Here is a 24,874-nt window from a genome sequence, read left to right as displayed (position 1 = left end):
CACGTATGGTGTGGAGGCGCCGTGTAGTAAAAGAGTGCTGACTCCTTAAATTGACTTCGCACTCATTCTTGGGAGGCAGTAAGCTATACAGCTTGTGCGAGGATTAGACAGGATGGAATTAAAAAGCTTATCACATAAGAACTCGCGGCGGTTGTGTAAGGGAACTAGACCGGTCAAAAGAAGCGCCTCATTGTACGAACAATCTGGATAGATAATACGCAAAGCTCGCCTTTGACATCTCTCAAGATCTACTGAAAGGTATTGCGGGAAGCTATGACGATAAACAGGGCATGCGTATTCAGTGACAGGCCTAATACAAGTCAAATAGAAGAGCAAAAGCTCCTCCGACTTGACTTGTGCACGCTTAAGCTGACGCAAAAAATACAGGCGCTTGTTTACTTTCTTTACAACCTCGGATACGTGATTATTCCACGTAAGATCGCAAGATATCTGCAAACCTAAGATCTTTGCTTGCTCTACACACTCTAAGTCCTGACCATTAACCTTAATTGGATCAAAGTTCTTTCTAGAGTGACTGAATGTTATACGCAGTTCCTTGCACTTGGTTTCATTTAGTTGGAACTTATCAGCAGAAGTTTGCGTCGCGAGTTCGTCAACCGCTTGTTGAATTTTGCTGACCTCAGACTTCATGACTGTTTGAAGTCTGAGGTCAGCACTTCAAACAGTCATGAAGTCTGAGGTCAGCAAAGTCCAACAAGCGGAAACTTCTGGCGCTGTCTATTGTCTTTCGAGACCAGCAAAAGGAGATAACGGCTATCGCTTCTATTTTACAATGTCTCCGCAAAGGAATTTCGCTCGCTTGTATACTCATTGGAAGGGATGTGCCCTTAGTTTTGAAATTCACACAAAACATCAAACTTAAACTGGACTGTACGAAATGAATTGTTCCCAACAATTTTTAGGATATAACGTTAACCTAACACTTTAAAGAATTTCATCACCCGCTAAAGAAATTTTACAAAATGGTAAAAAATTCATTCGCATTATAGCTGAGAATAAAATAGGTAAAAAACTTAAACAAATTGTTGTGTGCTCTTCGTTTAGTTAGATATAAGGCAAGAACAAAAATGGTTTTCTCGTTAATAAAATTAACAGTAAATAACATAACCGTTTTCATCCTGAATTAGAAACTTAACTTACCGCGATACTGAAATGATGAAAGTAATTACTGTGCACGAACTTATCCGAGTTGTTGTACTTGTCCGATGGCAGCAGCTCACACCAAAGTTTTCCGGCGTTGATATCAGGAAAGGCAGCCAAGTTAAAAGAGAAGCACGGTGCGGTTTCCAAACAGGCCAGCGCGCAGACAGAACTTCGCTCAACGAGACTTTCACCAAGAATTGTTATGTTCAGGTAGGATAATTTGTGCGCCTTAAAGTTGGCATAACCTATAGGACGGCTTGGGCCTCCGCGGCTGATCCCTTTGTTAGCCACAATCTCTAAAATAAAAGAATATGGTTTTTTAAGAAAAAAAAAAAAAAAAAACAGTTGGCGAAACGCTAGTGCGAAAAGTCAAAACCATTTTTACTGCAAAAATCATCCGTTTTATCGGAATACACAAGTTGTTGGGGTCCACAGAGAAAAGGGTAAGAACAAAACGTAGGAAAAAACCTGTACTTTTGGTAGCGTGAGCAACTGAATATGAGGCGACGACTGCCACTGCAAAAATCAACGTTTTCTGAAGTACTGAAACTTTCTTCATCTTCTGTTTCAGTTTCCAAGCTACGGGCTGTATTTCAGTTCCTTCACAAGGATTCTTTAGATGTTTGAAAGCACCTGCCGAATGTGGTAATATATAAAATGTTTTTTTCCTTAACAACCAGTTGTGTTGACTGAGTAACACTCATCTACATGCAGTACTGATATTTCCACGGCTACATAATTATCAATATGTGCTGTGCTGCGCACTATTTCCTTAACAACGAGTTGTGTTTACTGAGTAACAAATCTTTATATCATCTGTTAATAAAAACACTTGAGAACATAACAACTAATCGCTTCATGAACTTTTAAATGACAAAATTAAAATAGTGGCTATTTTTCTACCCTTCAAACGATACGGTTTGTTGAATCAAGCTTTTTTCTGGTTTCCTCTGGAACATAAAGTAACAAACAGGAAGTTAATGCATTATCCCTAAATTCCTAACAGGTCATCAGAAGCGTTAATTTACGCGATTTCATGTAAAAAAAGGTATATTTTATGATGCCACCTGCTTTTTAATAGCTTGGTTAAGCAATGTCACAGTGATTTGGCAATTTTAAGAACTATTTATGCACTCTATCGATATTTCATAAAATGGACGTACCTCGTATATTTTATCAGTTGTAAGATGAATGCCTAAAAAGAAAAGAAAGATTAAACTGAATTGGTCCGTTTGCATAAAGAGGAGCTCGTCCACAAGCGGTTAAAACGGAGACGGTCGATAATAATTGCTCACTAGAATTATAGCATAACTACTCCGGGAATTAAGGCTTTTTAAATTTACCTTCTAAAAAGGAAATTAACAATGCACGTTGACAACGCTAAGAAAATTTACGTTACACTAAATTAACGCGAATTTTTCAAAAATTAGGTTTACATGCATTAAATTAACGCGAATTTTTCGATAAGCATCTTGCTTTATTTACTGCGATTTTCATAATTCTGCAAACTCGCACTTTACATTTCTGAATGCCAAACTGCGTTTTGGCTTCCGTCAATAAAACCCTCCAAGACAAGTGCACGGATGTTTCTAAGTTTTTTTTAACCCGAAAATTTGGTTTTGAAGGCTAACTAGACCCTATCAATTCAAAAGATAGTGACTCTGAAGAGCCAAAAGAGGAGTCATGAACTAATAAGATTTTGTAATGAAATAAAGGTGGTTTAAAATAACAATGCTCTAAAATAGCGTGCATTAAATTTACATCGACATTAATTAAGATACATTAAATTAACACGAATTTTGTAAAATCGCGTTAATAAAGTGTATTGTTAATTTCCTATAATAAGGTAAGTGATGTAACTGTGATAGAAAGCGTGTAAGGTATTACCGAGCAGTCTAACGTCGTTTAACAATTCAAGCCTATGGAAAAATTAAGACTGCAATTAAACGTTTTCTTGCAAAGCTACTTTCTCAAGCCCGTTTTGAGCAAAGGGCTGGTTTATCTGACTTTGTCAGAATTATAATTTTGAAAAAATTAAAAAATCGTTTAAAATCCAAGTGGTTTTAAATTTGATAGCTTGGTGAAAGTGAAGGCAATAAAGGACGTTATTCCTTGATTGGTGAATAGAATTGAAGAGGGCCCTTAATAATTAATAACTTAATGTTGAGACATGAACGCAATGTCAGAACTCAAAATAGATCCCTTATCAATGTGCAAATTAATTAATCAGTTCCGGGAAGAGCAATATTCTGTTTTTTTTTTTTCTTAAAGTGAAAAGGAAATCTTAGACGTTGGTGAGAAGTAAATGAAGCTTGTTAGCTTGTTTGCCCATCCATGGTAAGGCATTTGTTTAACACCATAATTGTTTTATTAACTCATGGGGGGGGGGGGGGGGGGCAGGTATACTATTGATACGTCAAATTAAAGAACAAGTAGTGGAAAGTGCTGGAAATCGGTGTCAGCCTCCTTAATATAGTTTGTTGTTAATGGAACCTTAAAAAATAAGAAAGAACATGGCATGCATATCTGTGGTTTAATATGAGAAACGTTTACTTTTAGATAAAGAAGTAAATTCATATAAGATCGTCATGGTCATGTCATATGGCCATACCTGAAAAGGGCATTTACATGCCCATTGCGCATATGTTTTTTAATTAAGAAAAACTATTAACTGCGTGGCTTATGCCTAAAAAATTTGGAAGTTAAGTGACAAATGTATACAGATGTGTAGCGTTACTCTATCGTTTTCTTCATTAGGGGAAAGTCTCATTACGAGCCTAAGTGACCCACACGGCCACAGCTTAACCCGGTTGCGTGATGTAAGTAGGAGCATTGCTACTCACCGCATGAATGGGATGCTAGGTCATTGCAAGGCTGCTACAAGCTGTCTGTCGTCGGTTCCCATTTATACACCTGGGCCCAGTTGTTCAAAGCCCGATTAAGCTAATCCTGGGTTAACTTGAACTTTGATTGGAGTTTAATTACTAATGAATAAAGTTTTGCCAAAAGATTTTGTACCTCAGTTTTGACGTCGACATTTCTTTATCATTAGCTTACAATTGGCTTTTAAGAATCTTCCTAGTGAGCGTGCTGAAAACTTCGGTCAACTTTTAATCGTGGATTAGCGTTAATCGGCTTTCGAACAACCGGGTCCTGGGTGAAGAAAGACAGTGTGGAGCAAAGTTGCTTGTCTAAGGAAACGACACAGTAATAAAGAGGCCAACCTAGCCTCGAACCAACGGCGGGTGAGCGTGCGCTTGCTTTTTGAAAAAAAAAAATCTCTTGTTACAAAAACTGAGATTCTACAGTGGCTTCGTGGAAATGAGAATACGACTAAACAATCGTTGTTAACAACAAGACTGGAATGTTGAAAAGAAGTGATATGTCTCTCTTGGGTTCACTTCCGGTTGGCGCGGACTTCGGTTCTCCGCATGCGCATAATCAAGGTTTAACTGTGAGATTCAAAAGCGTTGTGAAACAACTTGACGAGTCTCAAGTGAAAGCAAAACATTGGAAGAATGAGATGAAAGAAGAAATGCGCCTATCCACATCATCATCATCATCATCATCATCATCATCATCATCATCATATCACAGCAATCATCAACATCCCATTGACTTTCTGGCTGAAAACACAGTTTAAACCTCAGCTTAGAAACCTTTCCGAGAACACGTCAAACCAACTACATGGTCACAGCCAGAGTTTGTTACGCCTTCAGTGGTTCTTTATGTCCCCCAAACAGTGGAGACCGGACCACCATTTTTACGTGGTCATCCGAGACAAGTGAAGATCTAACCATCTGCAGGTGTCAAAGAAAAAGCAGCCGGCAAAGCAGCACCTTATCATCAGTTAATGTTGGACCCTGAGTGTTGGTCCCGCCGAGGTTTAAACCCTCGAACTCCCGCGCAGTAGTCTGATGCTCTACCAACTGAGCTAACCAAGCGGTGGCAAAGGTTTATTGCTGTTATTGTTGTTGTATTTTTGTTAAGAAAAGTGCGAAATTCAGTCTTTCTCACACCAACTACGCTCTTCTGACAAATGCATTTTCTCTAACAGGAACAGTTGCCATGGCTACGCTGCCAGTCAAGTTATCCTTCCGAGAGGACCAAACGCCAGAGTGGTGCGTGACCAGTGACCTTGAACAAAAATTGGTTCGGATGAACACGGTACCCCTGTCATCATGGCACTGCTCCCTTGATTACAACAAACTGGATAAGACTTGTGTTGGACTGCCTAGGGCTGCTAATAGTTCCTTAGCGACATTTGATTTACAGTATAGTTCAACTGAAGGGACCATGTTCGATGACTGGCATTACCCAGTGAGCTGTGCTCGTCGAAAGTATTTCCCTTCGTGCTGATACTTTGTATAGCAATCAGGTTCATGGGTGGATTCCTTACTAACCACTTAACTGCCATATACCTGTTACCTATTACCTGTTACGTCGATCGCTTTCTACGGACAGCATGGTCCACATAAGTAAAGAAGACTTCACAAATTAAAAAAAAACAACAACGTCTCTGAAAGTCTCTTCCTTCCTTTGTTGCAGGTTGTTGCTAATGTAACATTGCATGTAAAGGAGGCTGTATCAAAAATAAGACGGAAACCATTTACACGTGATCTTCGCGTCTTATGTAAGACACGAACGTATAAACGGTACAGTTCGCGTCCTATTTAAGACGCATCTTATTTCCTTCCTTATAAATGGTGCTGTTGTTAGGTACACAAAGGTGCCTTGTTTCTTATTTTTGCTTTTGGTGAGCTGACTGAAATACGTGCATAGGATTATCATTATTTAGTTAACATTAAAGCAATCAGAAATACAGCCACCTCGTTTCTCGCTCTTTCCGAACGGATATGTGTTTTTAAGTTTGAATTAAAATGTTAGAAAATCGATCCTGTTAAACGTTTATGGCTGCAAACAAAAGAGCTGTCCACTCGGTCGTTCAGCTTTTCATCTGGTTTCGCACGTACGTTCGTTCACTCGGTTTTTCTTTCGTTTATTTTCGCCGGATAGCGCTCGGTGGACGGTTTGATCATTAACTGTGATTCGGCTATCCGTTTGCTCATCCGGTTTTTCGTTCGCTCGTTCTTCCCCTTGCCCGTTTGTTTGCGTTTCTGGTTTGTTCAGTTGCTCCTCCGTTTGCCCAATTCTCCTTGATATTCATGGGCGCAAACATGTTATAGAGAATTACGGCGGAATTTTCTCTATGTATTAATACTTATTGCTGTCATGCTATAGAGAATATATGCTATATAGTTTGCCAAGGTCAAAGAAAAATTCACCTGGCCGGGATTTGAACCCACGACCTCTGGGTTAGATCACCAGTGCTCTAACCAACTGAGCTACGAGGTGAGCTGGGAGCTGCTCGTGGAAATTAAACTGAATAAGTTTGATAATGTTGCCTGTTTCTTTTTTTCTGCTATATTTGCCTCCAATCGAAGAAGCCAATCTCCTTCCGATAAGCTCTGTTGAATATAATCCCATGGACTGTTAGAAATTTGCCAAATTTGCTGCCCAGCTTTCCGCCCCATCGTAACTGCCCAGGAACAAATAATTTGGGTTAAGTTGAAACGACCAACTACAAAATAATCTCTCAGCAACAAAGGCATTTATTAATGTCGCCATAAAATTACATAAGCGAACAGCAATATACATAGCGGATAAATATTGTCAGCTATTACATGGTTTGTGCATTCTGAACAATTAATTGTTTTGAAAGAGTCTCGAAAACCTATTTTGTTAATGCATGAAAACGTTCTAGATTTTTTGAACGAGCTTTGAAAGCCTATGCAATTACGGTTCTTAAGTGGGAGAACATCCCCCACAAAACAGCTCACCGTCCAAAACAAATCTCCAATTGTCTGAATTATATTTGACATCAGTGGCACGAACCATCATAACATATAATACAGACCTTTAGATTTTAGTACGACTACGAGTTTTTCCAATAAACAAAAAGTGCGCGCGCGTGAACCAGTGTCATTTTGGCGGGAAAACGAGATAGCTGTCGTCATTTTACTACAAGTTTTTGTAACAATCTCGTAGTGGCGAAAACGAGTCCTCGAAACGTAGGTGATCTCGTCTTTTTGGAAACACGAAAGGGCTATCATCATTCAAACCAACTGCGTCAAGTTCGTCGTTCGTAAAGAGTGAAATGAAACTTTCTAGGATATATCTGTTCTTAGTCCTTCGCTAAAAACTCGAAGTCAAATCTCGTAGTCGTACTTGTACTCGTTCTAGAATCTGAAGGTCTCTAATATCTCGACAACAACATGTCATTAACTATTCTCACTCCTTGAAGAAATTCATCAGGCTAGTGAAGCATCAATAAGACGTTAAGACTGGCTATGATTAAAGAAAATTAAAATCAACTATTCTCACTGTCTAAATAACCCCGACACTAGCCTGTGCGGAACGCTGGCATGTTTGTAATGCCTCGGTGTTTTAAAGTCAATGCCACAAGTTTCTCTTGGGACTTCATCTGCCCATTCAAGAATCTATTCCTGCTCTTTGGTCTTTCTAGCAAAGTTTCTGGGATTTCAGAATGTTTTTTACCCACCCACCTCCCCTTCGGCCACGTTTGCTACCTTTTCTTTTCTCTGTCTTACGACCCTCTTTCTTTGCAAAATCTCTTCTCCCGTATCTTATGAAGCAAAGGCAGTGAGTGGTTGTATTGACAGTGAAAATGGTTTACTAATGACTAAAAACACTTTTGTATAATCTACGTTATTTATGTCTAAATTTCGTGTGGCTAAAGTCACACGAACTATCAAGCCAATAATAATATTACACCAACAAACATGTTCTCAAACAAGCTTAAGTTTTAAAAAACTTTTAAAAGCTTGAGCATGCAGTCAGTATACATATGTGTAATCTACGTTATATACATGATGCCGCCTTGCAGACATTGTGCCATCCTTTTAATTAAAAAAGAAGTAAGCACAGTATGTAACAGGACAACACTTAACTCGATCTACAGTGTAATCAACGTTTGCCTGGCATGCATCTCAAATGTTCAAGGAAGTTTTTTGGGGTGTCAGTTAATGTAAACTTTAGGTTATTCTCCTTTATAAAGGACTCTACGTAAAACATGCAAATTAACAGCCTACCATAAAAATCACTACGAATAGAGATACTGTATTACCAAAGTCTTTTTCATTTTATGTGCTTTTCTCTTTTTTTTTTTTTTTTTTTGCAATTATGGTCTTTAGTGATGTATATGTATTTCTCAAGTCAACCTATTCAACTCATTATACCTTGAAGTGACATGCATACAACTGAACTAAAATCCTTTGTACATGTGGTATACATGTGGGCTGGTGGGAGGGGCGAAATCGCTTCTGAACTTTCACTGTAAAACGTTGATGTTGTGTGGACCAGTAAAATTCTTCAATCTTCAATCTTGTCGAATTCCTCGCCCACATATAACTGAATGTTGAAAAATTATTACACCAGGAAGTTCTCTTAGATCAAGATCAACCCCCCCCCCCCCCTTCCTTTGCCCCTTCCACTCCCACAAGCCTAAAAAACCCGCAGTAAAACCCCTACGATTTACAAAAGACTTGCGTTACTTTTTCTCCTAATAACATGAATGCATGAGGTAGACTCCCATCATCTCAATCCTCTTGCTATCTCAATGGATGCTGTTTACACTTCTAATTTACGTTCGGCTATACCAAACTCCCCCATTCTAAATAAATTCCTTTGAGTGTTCGAGATAGTGGAAGTCCACTGTAGCTAATAAGCCCTCAAACATGCAGCACCTAGCGTGAAAGAGATTTGATAAATTTACCAGTGTTATTGTAACATTTTGTTCTTTGCCTAAGGATGCGAGTCGGTTATCAAATGACATCATTCCAGACTGATAAAATGTCTGATGACAGATCCTTGATTTTTTTTTACTTAACTCGTACATCTTATGCCGAAGCGCAACCTTGATTCTGTCAATAATGTGGTCCTAACTTTCACTGTGGTTATCACTCAGTGTGGATGAGTGCAATCAAACTAAAATTCATAAAGATTTTAAGAGTTTGTGGATGGGTGCAACCAATCTTAAACTTATGGCGGTTTAAGTTCACACTTTTCAAGTTGCGAGTATTGCATTAACAAAATCTCGTGAAACGAAAATGACGTCCGGTTTGAGCAAAATTCGACCTTGCGCTAACAAGTGTTGTGAATTGATTTATTGAGAAGTGAATAACCGACTTACTTGTATACAAATTTGATGATAGCTTTCACAGAAAAAAACCTCTCTCTCTCTTTCGATCACGATAATTGTAGAAATTGTGTAAAAAACGATCCCTAAGCGTCTCTCTAGCAAATTCGTGCCCCATCCCTAATCATATCAATCAACAATCTCTCATTGCGCAACATACGAATGTACAATTTCCGGCACAAGATTGAAAAAAGAATTTTCTGACTAACGATATAGTCTTATTTGGAGGGAAATTCATATCTCGTCTCAGTAACAGCATGTCAATACAAATTAACACTTCCTATGCTGGTCACTACTGGGGCTTACAGGCCTAATGCCGGGAAAATGGCGACTTTTCTTGTCTGAGCAACTTAGTGATAATGCCGTAAAACGTTTAAAGGAGTAACGCCGAGAAAATGGCGACTTGTCTTGTCTGAGCAACTTTGTGATAATGCCGTAAAACGTTTAAAGGAGTAACGCCGAGAAAATGGCGACTTGTCTTGCCTGAGCAACTTAGCGATAATGCCGTAAAACGTTTAAGAGGGCAGTGATACTTTTGAAAGGGGTTTAGGCAAGGTAGAATACCTGTCAGTCATCTGGGGTGAAGTGGTAACTCCCAGCCAGGATTGTTCGCAGGTCTGTTACTCCACTTGGTACAGGGTAGAAATCGCCAAGGTATGCGCGTCAATATTTGTTTCTGTTCGCCTGATCAGCAATGAGGATGTCGCCTCCCTTATATGTTATGTTATCGCCTTACTGAGAAAAGTACTTTATTTCTTACCCCTTTAATTTTCAAGCTCATCCCCCCTACCTTTAGTTACAAATTCCTTGATTATCATCACATTTTTAAACCAGTTATAAGGAGCTAACTCAAGGCTGATAACACTACCACGTGACATAAGTTCCTTTTATAATCCGTAGGGTAAGCGGAGGCTAGCAATCGACGATAGATAACTCGAGATTGACAAATTTCACAAACCCCCCACCCCTCCCCCACGTCCCCCCGTTGAGAAAAAAAAAAATCAAATTAAAGTTAAAACAAAAAACTGAAAAACCACAAGTAATGCCTATCCACAGAACAAATCCTCTTTTAAAATATTTTTATGCACACTGAAGGCCAGTACTACACAGGATAGGAATGGTTATTGCTATGAAATTATATGTGAATAAAATGTTCTCGTTATGACGAAGCAATGGGCTACTTTAGTTCTAGGAAAGGGATTTTTGTGTCTCAGCTTACAGTCTTTCAGTATGGAAACATGATAATTCATTTTTTGTGATCTTTAAAGACTGTAAGCTGGGGTTTATACCCCAACGCCAGTTTTTTTTTTTTTTTTTTTAAGTTGTTTCGTAGAAAGTTTCTACTTCATCCGGTTGGAAGTTATAACTTCCTGCCAGGAATGTTCGTGCGAAGGTGCTTTTATAGCTGTACCCACTGGGTGCTGCGTAAGTGCCACCAGGGTCTGCGTGTGAATATGTATTTGATGAGGCGTAGTCAGATACGTAAACGTCATGACCCCCGAAAGTAGGTCCATAAGATGAGCAGCCATATGTGGAGCCCCTGAGAGAACTATAACGTCCTGTTTGAGTCAGTTTCACCGGCACCCATCCTGGCTTGTTTACCAACGAAAACAGGAAAGCTTTCGAATCATATCGATAACCACAACTGGAAACTAACAGGAAAATAACAAATCAGAAAACAAACAAATTGACGCTTCTGATGATTACCGCATGGAATAAAGGCAAAGTCACACTTCAGGCCTAAGTGGCCCACACAGCGGGTCGGAGATTAACCTGATCACCTTAGTACAAAACAACTAGGAGTACTACTCCAACCGACCTATATCCCCTCCCCCTTGAGTAGCAATGCGTCCATCACAGGACCAACCCAGACAGTCTTTTGCCAGTACTTACCTATACAGTTAGGAAGATAGTGAGACAATGCGGAGTTAAAGCTACTCTCTGACAAAACTACGCAACGATATAGAGATCTGCTTAGCCTCGAACCACTGACCCTTTGATCTACCGGTTATAAATCCAACCCGCTTACCATTTCCAGTTGTTACAAAGAATCACCCAGTACCTCTAGTTAACGAAAAGGCTTGCAAACACAGACGTGCTTCATTTCTCACAACTGGTGATTTAGTTAGGGATTGATTCAAGGCTAACAACAAGGTGGTCACTAATCGTTGGAGCACTGACATATTTTTTCGGGTTTGTATTTCTTTCCCTAGAATAAATAAATATACAAAACCCGTAGCGCGTTTGCACAAGTGAACCCTTTGAGAATTGTAAACGTTGGTGGAGGGGGAAGGGAGAATTAAAACAATGCAACCATCTAAAGACCTTTGTTCAAGATTGTACATACTCTTTTGGTTTAACGAACTCAGAACAGTTTAATGAGAAAATCGTGAAGCTTAATTCAATGAAAAATCAAAAGTTCAATAACCACAGAATCGGTTAAAAAACCACACATCAATTCAGTGACAGTAGACCAAATGAATGTAACAAAAACTATAGGTGATGTGTTTTCAATTTTCTCTCCTTCATGCTTGTCAAGGATGCAAATGAGAGGCCTGCCTGTAAATTTCATATTAGTTCAATTCAAAGAAGGCTTAAAAATTCAATCACCACACCAAAACAAAAAACCTCCCACCCCTTTCCCCCCGCCCTGCCAAAAAAAGGGAGGATTATTTAAATGTATATATATTTATTAACCACCTGGGTGATAGCAGACCTCAAAATAAAGAAAATTTACTGGTGTGGGTGCTTTTAGTTCAATGGGTCCTGCAGGTAGGGAAAGGGAAGGAAGTGGACAATTCAATTGAATTTAATTCAATGTTATTCACACTAATATTACAACGAAATACAATATATTTTATAGTACGAAAAAATGAAATGTGCAGAGCACTTAATTGAATGATTTTACCTTCTACCGGAGAAGTGCATAGTGGTCAAAGGAGCAAGGCTTTCGTGTTGGGCACTTAACAAATCGACAGCAGTTTTCTATGGTCTATACTCTTATAGACAATGACGTCAGACAATGTTCAAACCCAAGTGGAACCACGAGCCACAGGCGAGTGGTTTCACTGCCAAGTTTTGGACATTTTATGGCGTCATTTTATGGTTTATAAGAGTGTAGACCATAGAAAACTGCTGCCAATTTGTTTTTTACAATAACATGGAAAAAGTATGAGCGGAATTGGCAATTTTTTCGTTGAAAAAGCGTGCGCGTTACATCTGACGTCATTTTTTATTGTCTGTACTTTTATAGACAATAGCTATGAGCCAATCAGCGCACCTTAATTTGGACAGTTATTGTAAAATACCTCTGTGCAATTAAATGAAATAGGGGAAAGTAGAATTTATAATACTGGGTGAAGAGCTCTGCTAATTAAATTAGGCTTGGGAGATGAAAATACAACAGTAAGGAAAAAAGTGTTTATAGCAAATATATAAGTATATAGTATACGTTAATTTTTTTTAATATCATTAATGTTTGGCTATCAAACAGAAAAAAGTTTGTATTTCTTCTGAAAAACATTGTGGCGCAGACACTTAACTGCCATTGGAATTGTTTCCCAGGTTTGTGATGACACTACTCTAAACCGTGCTAAACCATAATTGGTTAGATAGAAAATGGTCTGTACAGGTTTTGACTAGTGGCAAATCTGGTATTATATTTATGGATATCAGAAGCTAGGGAAACAAGATCATGGAGTGCAGGGGATGTTTTTTTTTTTAATGTATTGTAATTTATGCACAAGGGAACCAATTTTCAACTTAAAAATGTTCTCTAGCTTAAGGATTTTGAATAGAGTAAAATGTTGCATTATATTATCTCTTTTGTGTGCAAAGAAGATGCAGTAAAGGCAGTAATATGGCTTATTTTTATCTTTTTAAATTTTGTTTGGCATACAGTACCCCAGCTCATTGACCCGTAATTTCGATACGGATATATGAGCGTATAGTATAGTTGTTTAAGCGTATTCATAGAGACATAGTATCTAAGTTTATATAAAATTCCAATTCCAAGCAAATATGTTTGCATTATATTAATAGGGTTTATAAGTTACATTACCATAGTTTAGAATTTTCCTTACCTACATGAAATTTTTAGGGATTTAATGTTTTTAATTTTTCGTTTTAATTATTTTATTTTAGAGATTTAGACAAAACTCAAAAAGAAAGAAACCGGCAATCCCCTGAGACGGCAAGAAAGGAAACAGACAGCAAAGGAAGAATGCGACAAGACCAGGAGTAACTGCAATGGCCACTTAGCTACAGTGTATATGATTTATTATAATTTACTGTGTCAAAGTCTAATAAATGTCTGCTGACAATAATTTTCACATTGATGTACAGCATCATGTTTGATTACATTGACGTATTCCTATGATCCAAAATTTGGTCAGCCAAGTTAAGTTGTCAAGCTGACCAGCCATATGCCTTAGCTGGGCAGCCACCCACTGGGCTTCCATTACTGTTTTATTTTTTTTTAATTTGTTCGCTTTATTTTCTAACTGACTCTTCTTGTCTCTTCACTCTTCTCTCAAGTGCCACAATCCCTGTTTCCCTTTTTACAAGCTCCTCCTTGTCTTCTGCTAACTGTATGGCCATCGCAGTTTCTTCCAGTCTTGTTACTTTCTTCCGTTTGCTGTCTGTTTCCTTTATAGCCGTTTTAGGGGGCTTTCCTTTTGAGTTTTTGTTTAAATCTCTAAAAATAAAATAATTAAAAAGAAAAATTAAAAACATTAAATCCCTAAAAATTTCATGTAGGTAAGGAAAATTCTAAACTATGGTAATATAACTTAAAAAAATATAATGAAAACATATTTGTCCACTTCCTTCCCTTTCCCTACCTGCAAGACCCATTGAATTAAAAACACCCACACCAGTAAATTTTCTTAATTTTGAGGTCTGCTATCACCCACGTGGTTAACAAATATTTATATTTATATAATCCTCCCTTTTTTGGTGGGGCGGGGGGGGGGGGGGGAGGGGTGGGAGGTTTGTTGTTTTGGTGTGGTGATTGAATTTTTAAGCCTTCTTTGAATTGAACTAATATGAAATTTACAAGCAGGCCTCTCATTTGCATCCTTGACAAGCATGAAGAAGAGAAAGTTGAAAACATCACCTATAGTTTTTCTGACATAGGTCTACTGTCACTGAACTGTTGTGTGTTATTTGAACTATTGCTATGGTTATTTGACTTTTTGATTTTCAATGAACCATAGGACTTCTAGATTTTTACAAATTTACCAACGGACCACTAATCTGCATCATTGACAAGAAGGAAGTGGAACTAAGTCCAAGAAAAAGCTACATTATTGGGCAGCTGTTGCCAAATATGATTACAAAGACAAACAATGGATAAGTGGGCAATAGCTTTTTAAATTGCATGTAAGCCTGTTACCATGATTTGTAATACCTGGATACTTATTAGTTTCACTTGTACAGTTTCTGCCTACTCTAAATATGGACCACGCTCCCGCAAAACCCTCTCCTCTTATCTGTCCCATTGGAATAAAAAACCTTTCACCTATAGTTATTCTTACAATTGAGGGCAACTGTCACTGAACTGATGTGTGGTTTTTGAACTGACTGTGTGGTTATTGAACTTTTGATTTTTCATTGAATTGAATAGAACTCAATATTCCTTGTCAAAATGAACTTCAAATTTCATTGGTTCAAAGGAGACAATGTTATTTGAACTTAATGTATGGGTCAATTACTGCTGATAGATAACCTCCAGGAATTTGCAAATATATATATATATGTATATATTTCTACTTTATGTTCTCCTCCCCAACCTTGGACACAGAGAAAAAGACAATTCCCCACCCTTAAATATTTGGCACCAACTAACATAACTGAAATAACTGGTAAATAATTATATGATGTACAAATGACATTGTCAGCCATAAAGAGTTTTCAAAGTCCATTTGGCCTTCCATGTGTCCTTTGATAACCCAAAGAGGACAAGGTAAGAACATCAGTCATGCCACTTGTCTGTGGCTTGTAGCATACTGTTTGTTCTTACCACAATTTGATGTCACAGGTGCATAATTATAGTGCAAATGTATAAAAAGCCTCAACCCATGAGCACCCAAGTGGTGAGAGTGCAGATGAGGTAAAGGGTGAAGGGGTTGTTTCTTTCAATACTTGAGAAATAATGTCATTCGCAATAATGCTATTTAATTTATTGTTTAAGATGGCTTGACATCAATAACTTTAACAACTGTCTCACACTAGCGATATGAACTAGGCCACGCAGATACATTTTCTGACTCAAGCCCCTCCTCAAGCCTGCACTGCCAGGACAACATGATATGAAATTCATTTCAGATAAGAGAATTACTATAGCTATTTATTAATTGCGTCTTTATTAAAGAACTACGAAGCACAAAACCGACTTATTACTCTAAAGCTCACATGTAAAGGTACTCACATGGGCAGAAAAGAACTGGAAATAAAGATAACTACATTTACTCACCTGGAAGATTACGAGTCTCTTACAACGAAGACAATTAGAACAGCTTCAATGATACAGGCTTCCAACACTTCATGTCGAGAGATAATTAGGTTCCCGATGTTAACACTGCAAACTATGACTGACGATGTCTCCTCCATTATATTGCACACGGGATAGGCTATTAAAATTTCAGCTTTCGAACGATCAGAAGCCACAAGAGCCAAAAGTCTGAACGCCACTCGTTTTGAGAGTGTGAAATTTACGCCATGACACGACGCTTAGCTGTCTCGTATTTTCCGTCAAAACAATAGAAAAAATGACTCCTTTGGAAAACCCTTGCTCATGAAGTCGAAGCAATATCTTTACAACATCTTTCATATCCACAGTTCACAATTCCTGAAACTGATGGCTCAAAAATCTGAAGAAATCATGCCCGACCCGGACGCCATCATTGGACTTCGCCGAGACAGGCTGCTGGGCGCCAATTTGACCGGATGTGACGTCAACTTTTGTTGGATGATTCAGATACAAAAAAAGTGCCAGGCGCTATGGAGTGTTCCCCCCCCCCCCTCCCCTGCCAGCTAATAGCGAATAGTTATCCGCGCCGTGTACGTTAAGCCCTCGCATGTCCTTTTAAATGAGACTTCCTCTTCATATATACTTTTTGTAAGTACTAGTAAGATTTTATCGTCTATCTAAACTACTTTTTCGTCACTATCGATGCTGTAACATAGAGAAAGGAATCCTCCAAAAGTCCTATGTTCTGCAAACAGTGGTGACACGGATATCCTTAATAGTAAAACAGATCGGGTACAATATTGTCCCGAGGCCCCTCGGGTATGTTGTTCAGTAGCAGCAGGCATGTCATTTTTGAGTTTGTTCCAATGAATTTGTCTGTGTTTGAAATTTCCCTTGCAACCGTTTCTCAGTTAGCACTCATAAAGAGGAAGTTTTCTTTTGGTCTGTTTGTAATATTTGGGATGGATTACGATTTCAGGGAACGAATATTATCATCAGAGATGGCTGGCAATGTCTCAGTTCTGTTTACTGGAGACACATTATTACCAACTATTGGGTCGAGGGTGTTTTCTAGGTATGTTCTTCAACTGTCTAAGACAAACAATGTTCATATTTTTAAAACAAAAAGCTCTGATTGCGGCAGAAGGCCATGAAAATATCAGGTAAATCGATTTCTCAGGTGACCTGAATATGGCTGTTCTTAGGAATCGTAGTGAGCTCATTAAGCTGGTCAAAGCCTTCGGCATCAGCTCCATTAGGTCAATGACGTGCCTGCCGATCTGACTTTAGATGCAACTTTGGGTCTTAAATCAAGAAAACGGATATGTGAGCTAGACAATTGGACTATTTCAAAATCTGCCGCCTCTTTGGCCCAAAAGACTCACACAGAAGTCGTACCCTGTCCTTGAAGATTTATATGTTCTGGAAGGAACATGAGCGAATCTCTGGGTTTACGTGCCATATACGCTCTTGGAATTACAAGTATTTTCACCGCCAATCAGGCAATCGACGATATGCAATTCGTCAAGAAAATTAAAGCACATAGGTGTTTACCCCTAAATCCATAATTTATTGGCCTGGTGCCATTATGCCTTCATTGCCATCGTTTAGTGCACCGAACTTGTACTAGGAAACATGTCTCCGAATTTCTTTAACCTACGCATTGTCATGGCCTTTTTTCTCAAGCGATACCCTTAACTTGGAGCTATTTTACATCGCTCTTCGCGTTGCTAGCACTTGTTTTAACAAAGAATTGGCCTGCTTTTTTCAAAAGGTCATCATAATGAAGGAGTAGTTTTCAATGCCATGACCTTCTCACGTGGGCCACACTCTATGCTAATTTGTGGTGAAAAAAAAAAATGACGCAAGGACTGACGACTTTGTCCGGCTGCTTTATTTCTTGATTTTCCGTGTCGTGAACATTTTTCCATGACCATGATCATGGCTAGTTAAAGGTACTGGGCGTTATGGCCTATACAGACTTCAGCCCAGATTTGGACGTGCAAATAGTTGTCATCAAATCTATTCCCCGTGGACGCTTAACGGTATATTTAACAATTATTCCACGAACGCGCGTTGGATATGAGATGATAGATAGTCTATAATCATCTCATATCTACCGAGCGTGAGTGGAATAATTGTATTATTGAAAACAATCAAGAAACATTGCTAGATTTTGCTGATTTCGCTTTCCAAGAGCAATTAGAAGACAATTTAATGGTACCTATTTCTCACCCATGGTATAATGGCTCATCAGATATACCACGGCCGCTAAGCCAATCAAATCGCTCGAGTTGCATTATAGAATGATCCAGTTTTTAATAATTGGATTTATCCCGACTTTCCCCTGTTAACGGACTACAGACACTTTCTGTGGTTCTGGTCTGTTTCCGATTCACGATTAGTCTCGTTGCCGTGCTTAGACGAGGGTACGGGAAAGTGATATATCCTTTTCAGGCTCCTTAATTCCTCCCATTTGAAGCCGTACTTTGTTTGCAGAGTTTAGTATAAACCTTCTCGTCGAAAAACCGTCAAACTGCAGAACGCTAAAATGCTTAACTGCATCAATCGTGTTCTTCTGTTGCACAGGCGTGACTTAAGTGTGGACCGAAAGAGAACAACCTTTTGCTCGGGAAATGGCGAGGCGGCTAGTTTCAACCCGAAGCTCGAAGACTTTTCGTGTTGTGTTCATATGGTTTGGGATCTTGGTCCGTTTACTGCTTGTCCGCTCTTCGGTTCGAATCTTAATTGTTTGCTTGTGTTGACGTAAGTCGAGGCCGTGCAATGAGTCGCTAAAATTATTTTCAGCTGCTGTAAATTTTACATTGAAGGGGCACTGTCACGAAGATATTTCTGTTTGTTGGCCAAAACAGCTCAAATATTTGACAAAGAACCCCTTCTTTAACATGAAATCGCGCTTAGAGAAGCAGTAGGAAAATATGAAATAGTTTCTCTGGAGAAGAACAGACTAAAATCAGTTTCAGGCAATTTCTCAAAAATTCGTAGGAGAAACTTTAAAAAAATGGCCAACTTTTTTCAAGTTGTAATCCGTTTCTATCCTGGTCATACGCAAGCAAAATGATTGATACTGTAGTTTCTGGTCCATAGTAGGGTTATTTCTAACAAAAGTGAACCATTACGATACAAAGATGTTTTTTCGCTATACAAACTGACACTAAAAGCAGGTGTTAGCGCCCCTTTAAGACGCAACTCTTGCATCATGTTTAATTTGAGCCATTCATGGTTGAAGATGTATTTCTTGATAGGAATAAAAAAGGACTGTAATTTCTGGTTGGACAAAATAAAGGGATGAATTTCTCTTCTCCTTCTGTTTGTTAAAAGCAATTTTGTCTTTTTTGGTGCCCGTTCGCAACGTTTTCGCTGGGCAACTTTCCCCTCGCAAAGAGTGAAAACGCAGTAAAGAATCACTTTTGCTTCGCTGGAAAGTTGCATTGTGTTTACAAAATGTTCTTACCTTCTGAAAGACTCCTAATACAAATAGTATTCATGCATAACTCCGTACGTTTCATCTTAAGCGACTCGTTCATGTTTTCTTGTGTTATATGTCAGTCATCCCTTTTATTTCAAAGTAGTCTTCAGATGTCCAGCATTTTGTCCGTGCAACGGTTTTAGAGCTAGTTTGACGGTGTCATTGAAGTCAAGAAATAACCCCATCGATATTTGCCTTATTTCGGCCAATTTTCTAAACACTGAACTGACATTTTTGGCGCAGTCCCTTGTCTTTCGAGACCGGCAGAGGGAGACAACAGCTATCGCTTCTATTTTACAAGGTGCAAACGTTATGTCTCCGTAAAATAATTTTGAAATTCACACAGAACATCACACTTAAGCTGGACTGTGCGAAATGAATTGCTCCCAATTATTTTTAGAATATAACTGTAACCTAACACTTACGAGAATTTGATCGCCCCTAAAGAAATTTTACAAAGTGGTAAAAAATTAATTCGCATTACAGCTGAGGATAAAATACGTGAAAAACGTTTTAAAATAAGTGGTCGTGCGGTCTTCTTTTAGTTAAATATAAGAAAAGAACAAAAAAAAAAAAGGAATTTTCGTTACAAAATTTACAGTTAATAACATAACCGTTATCCTCCTGAATTAGCAATTTAACTTACCGCAATACTGAAATGATGAAAGTAACTACTGTGCACGAACTTATCCGAGTTGTTGTACTTGTCCGATGGCAGCAGCTCACACCAAAGTTTTCCGGTGTTAATATTGGGGAAGGCAGCCAAGTTAAAAGAGAAGCATGGTGCTGTTTCCAAACAGGCCAGAGCGCAGACAGAACCCCCCTCAACGAGACTTTTACCAAGAATTGTTATGTTCAAGTAGGAGAATTTGTGCGCCTTAAAGTTGGCATAACCTATAGGACGGCCTGGGCCACCGCGGCTGATCCCTTTGTTAGCTACAATCTCTAGAATAGAAGAATATGAGTGTTTCAGTTTAGAAATAAAAAAAGTTGGCGATACACTAGTAAGAAAAACAAAACTATTAATAGTAAAAAAATCATTCGTTTTATCGGGATACACAAGTTGTCAAAGGCCACAGAGAAAGGGGTAAAAATAAAAAGGAGGAAAAACCTTTACCTTTGGTAGCATGAGCAACTGAATATGACAGGACGACTGCTACTGCAAAAATCAACGTTTTCCGAAGTACTGAAACTTTCTTCATCTTCTATTTCAGTTTTCAAGCTATGGGCTGTATTTCAGTTCTTTCACAAACATCGTTTAGATGTTTGAAAGCAGCTGCCGAATGTGGTAAAATATAAAATGCGTAGTTAGGTTCTGTTAATGCACCGCTGAATTCAATTTAATTGGTTAATTAGGTATAATTAATTTGAAGCCGGCATATGTGCGTCTGTAGACGTCCAAAAGGCCCCGTTTTACGTATTTCTTCAGCAAACATCAGAATGGTACAGAAAATGAATATATTTTCATATAGTATCTAGAAGCTTGAGAAATGTAGTGTAGACTATCGGCCAATGTACTCCCAGTGTCACGTTTTCACATAATCAAAACTTGTAAAACACGAAATGTTAATAAATTATAAAATGACAGATGTGCGCTGAACTTATGCGAAAAACGAGACATGTTGTCTGTTTACCTTTCGAAAATATTACTGAGAAATTCCTTTCTAGTAAAGGAACTTGTATTTCAAATATGTAGAAAGGGTGGAGAATCGCAAAATCGCTATAAACGTTGATCAAACAAACGTTAAGTCAGTCTCAGTTCTTTTCAACCCTTCTCCGGGGTTTGAGAATTTTTGGTCTTTAATTTGCTTTGATCATTACTGAAAAATGCAAATGAAACTGTGTCAGTAATTCAACTTTGCCGGAAGCTGTTTTGAGAGTGCTGAGATGTTTCTGAAAAGGCAATTTCAATTAAAAACTCGCACTAATAGCTGAAAAAAAAAAAAAAAAAAAAAGCTGTGGGACTTCTTCTGATAGACGTCGTCATGACCTATTTGATTAGGAGTTTTCAGAGCTGTATGAATAATTAATTACAGGGGCTATAATTAAAAATAGTAGGCGAAAGAACCGTTTTACAGCCAGTAAAAAGGTGTGACTGGTCTAGTTTCAGTTTGAGAACTAACTCGCTAAACCAGTAGCGAGCTTTTCGGACGAAAATTTTTTCTGAGGGGGAAAAAATTACAGCTGTCTGGAAGAAAGGTCGAATTAAAAAAAAAAAAACATACTTATGATGTTAATTTGCTCAAGGCAATTTAAATTAAAAACTCGCATTAAAAGCTAAAGAAAAAAATGAGTTTTGAAATAGACGATTCCCGCGAAACAAACAATATTGCAAGCTCGTTATTTTCTTCAAACTTTCTTAAAAGGTGTAGGACTTCTTCTAATAGACGTCGTCATGACCTATTTCATTACGGAGTAGGCGAAAGAACCGTTTTAAAGCCATTCTAAGTGAACAGTTGTAACTGGTGTGGCATCAGCAAAACATAAAATTTTGAGCTGACAGCGGAGAAACAGAATTTTTATGAAATTTTTCTTAAACTTTCATGAAATAGAAATAATATGACAACTTTAGAGCCAAAGCAAGAAAATATCGAGAAAGTCTTATCAGTTTTAAAAGTTAGAATTTATACTAATAGCACCTGAAAAATGACATGCCTGTAGGTGAATTATTTCAAGAAATGATATTAAGAAATACCCAAGCACTCTACATTTTGAGAACTTTACAAAAATTCGAAAATTCGCTAAAAATACGCTTTTCTTAAAAAAATGGGTGAAAGTTTCAACAGTTTTCATCGAAACAGTACAAGTGCGAATAAAATTCCCATTGAATTGATATTACTCATGCATTTAGAAGACATCCAAAGCTTAAAGACCGCATAAAAAGATTTTACAAAATAACTATTGTAATATGTATATTTAGCCAAGCCTAAAAGCGGAGCTCCACAATTCCTTTTTAATAGCATTTATATACATGCTACTCTGCTTATTGTATAAACGTAATAACGTTACAAATTCTTCATCCTGTCTTGAGTCATATATCTTAAGTGCATATCTAGCAAACGTTTGCGTCAGCCGAAAATGTTTTGAACCATAAGCTGTTCTTGTTGATCGTGCAAGATCACATTGCTGAATTCCGATGAGGTTCGAGAGCATAAAACACTTGTGAATGAAACAATTACGCTCTCTCTAAACTATTAATGCATTTGTGTAAAGTTTGAAATGCGTACAGTAAAGAAAATTTGGCTACCAAGTAATGTTTCCGCGGGTGCAATTTGGCCGCTCGGATAAAAATTCCTCGTACAGAAATATTTATAGTCTCATAATAAACGTTACAAGAAAAAAAAATAAAGGAGAAATAATGTTTGGTTATGGTTCGAAATATTTGAACGTTTGCTTTAAAATTAGGGCGTACTGTTAACAAATATGCGCTGCGAATGAATTACACAAGTCGAGCACAAAATGTTCAAAACAATTAATGACTCCAGGACTATTTCTTCTTAATAAATAATTCTAATCTGTAACTAAAATTTAAGAAAAAAATACAATAAAAATAATGTTTGGTTGAGGCCCGAAATATTTCAGTAAGCGCTTAAAATTAGAGCGTGTTTACAAAACTTATGCACTGTGAATTGCGAATGAATTACACAAGTCCAGCACAATAAGTTGAAAACAATTCATAACTCTGTGAATATTTCTCCCACATAAATAATTCTAGTCTCTAATTAAACGTCAACAAACGGAAAATACAGGAAAAGTAATGTCTGGTTATGGCCCGAAACATTTCAGTGAGCGCTTTAATTTAAAATTAGAGCGTTTTTACAAAACTTATGCGTTGCGGATGGCGAATGAATAAACAGAGAAGCCCAACACAAAAAAATCAAACAATTCATAACTCTGTGAATATTTCTCGTAACAAAATAATTCTAGTTTCTAGGTAAACGTTATAAACAAAGGATTCAGAGAAAACAATAGTTGGTTGTGGCCCGAAACATTTCAGTGAACGCTTTAATTTAAAATTAGAGCATGTTTATAAAACTTATGCGCTGCGAATTGCGAATGAATTACACAAGTCCAACGCACAATGTTCATTTATTTCTCCTACAAAAATAATTATAGTCTCTTAGTAAACGTTAACAAAAGGAGAATAGAGGGAAAATAATGTTTGGTTGTGGCCCGAAATATTTCAGTGAGCACTTAAAATTAGAGCGTGTTTACAAAACTTATGCGCTGAGAATGGCGAATGAATTAGAGAAGCTCATCACAAAATTTTGAAAACAATTTATAACTCTGTGAATATTTCTCTTACGGAGATAATTATAGTCTCTTAGTAAACATCAACAAACGGAGAATGCAGGAAAAATGATGTTTGGTTGTGGTCCGAAATACTTAAACGTTTACTGCGTGTTTTCAAATGTGCCCTGCGAATGAATTACACAAGTCCAACACAAAACATAACTCTGTGAATGTTCAAAATTAATTTATCTACGAACATTTGTCGTATGGCAACGATTCAAGTATTTGTGTAGAATTTGAAGTATGTGCGACTTGCGAATCGCTTACTCACCCAGCTCACCACATGTTTGTTTTCAACTGACATTTCCCCTGTTTGTTCGTTGCTCTCGGGTTTCAAATCTGCTTATTAGTCGCCTGCTTTCTCGACATACGTAGTTTGACAACATATTCAACGAATACAAGAAATAAGTGTTTTTCAAAATTCTCGTTTGCTTTTCTTAAGGGTGGCTTATTACAGTTTTCTGCAGTGAAAGAAGGTCTTAAATCAAGATTAAGAAAGACGCCAACAGAAATTTTCTTGGAGATGTTTTCTAGTACAATAAATACAATAGAGATAATTTTGAGTCAGAAATCAAATTTGGAATTCTCGAAAAGTGTTAACTACAAAAGAATGAGTCTTAGTGGGGGCCTGGAAACTACACCTTTTAGAGTTGTCTGGCTCTAAATCTGGCTGTACGACCTCACTTCAAAATTTCAGGATTTGGAAAGTGGAAAAAAAAAGTATTTACAGGAAAGAACACGAAATTTGGGAGAAATTTGGCAAATGAAAAAATTGGAAAATTTGCCCTTCTCTGAAAATTCCTAAAAAGAATCTCTGACAGATTTTCTTTAAAAAACGTTCACGTTTCCGTTTTAGCGTTTTCCGTCAACAGCAAAAATTTGAGCATAGGTTGTACGGCTAGATTTGGAGAAATTAAGCGAGAAAAAATAGTTATTGCGACCTCCGGTGAGAGGACATTTACGCATGCTTGTTCCGGGAAAGCCCGGGTTCCAGCGCGCGCGCGCTCCAAGTGGTGAGTGCATGCTGCATTCTGTTCAAACAATTGGCGCAACATCTCAACTCTGCAAAAGGTTTAAGGCTGCTAGGGAAGGGCAACCATTAGACAATACGTTTTTTTTAGTTATGAAGCCCAAACACAATCTAGCTACTGTAAACAAACCTCAGAAACCTACCTGGAATACCAGAAGATTTTTTTCGAGAGCCGCCATTTTGTTTTTGTGCTCGCGTGATTTTTCT

The 24,874-nt window shown here is 37.9% G+C and overlaps 2 protein-coding genes across 2 annotated transcripts in view; both read right to left on the bottom strand.

Moving 5' to 3' along the window:
* Nucleotides 1-1,765, bottom strand: part of LOC146485171 (uncharacterized) — a 28,596-nt gene extending 26,831 nt beyond the window's left edge. The window contains exons 1-2 of the mRNA XM_085103541.1: nt 1,639-1,765; nt 1,162-1,460 (exon numbers count right to left, since the gene is read on the bottom strand). Of these exons, the coding sequence (XP_084959667.1) occupies nt 1,162-1,460; nt 1,639-1,723 (384 nt within the window). The 5' untranslated portion in view covers nt 1,724-1,765. The remainder of the gene's footprint in view (nt 1-1,161; nt 1,461-1,638) is intronic.
* The window catches only part of LOC146485164 (uncharacterized), a 428,948-nt gene that overhangs the window by 265,126 nt on the left and 138,948 nt on the right, over nt 1-24,874 (bottom strand). The gene's annotated exons all lie outside the window — the stretch shown is intronic.

Source organism: Pavona decussata, unplaced genomic scaffold (assembly GCF_977016875.1).
Source record: "Pavona decussata unplaced genomic scaffold, jaPavDecu1.1 SCAFFOLD_27, whole genome shotgun sequence".
Classification (NCBI taxonomy): Eukaryota; Metazoa; Cnidaria; class Anthozoa; order Scleractinia; family Agariciidae; genus Pavona; species Pavona decussata.
The sequence above is the reverse complement of the archived record's forward strand: the minus strand, read 5'-3'. Positions and strand labels throughout refer to the sequence as shown.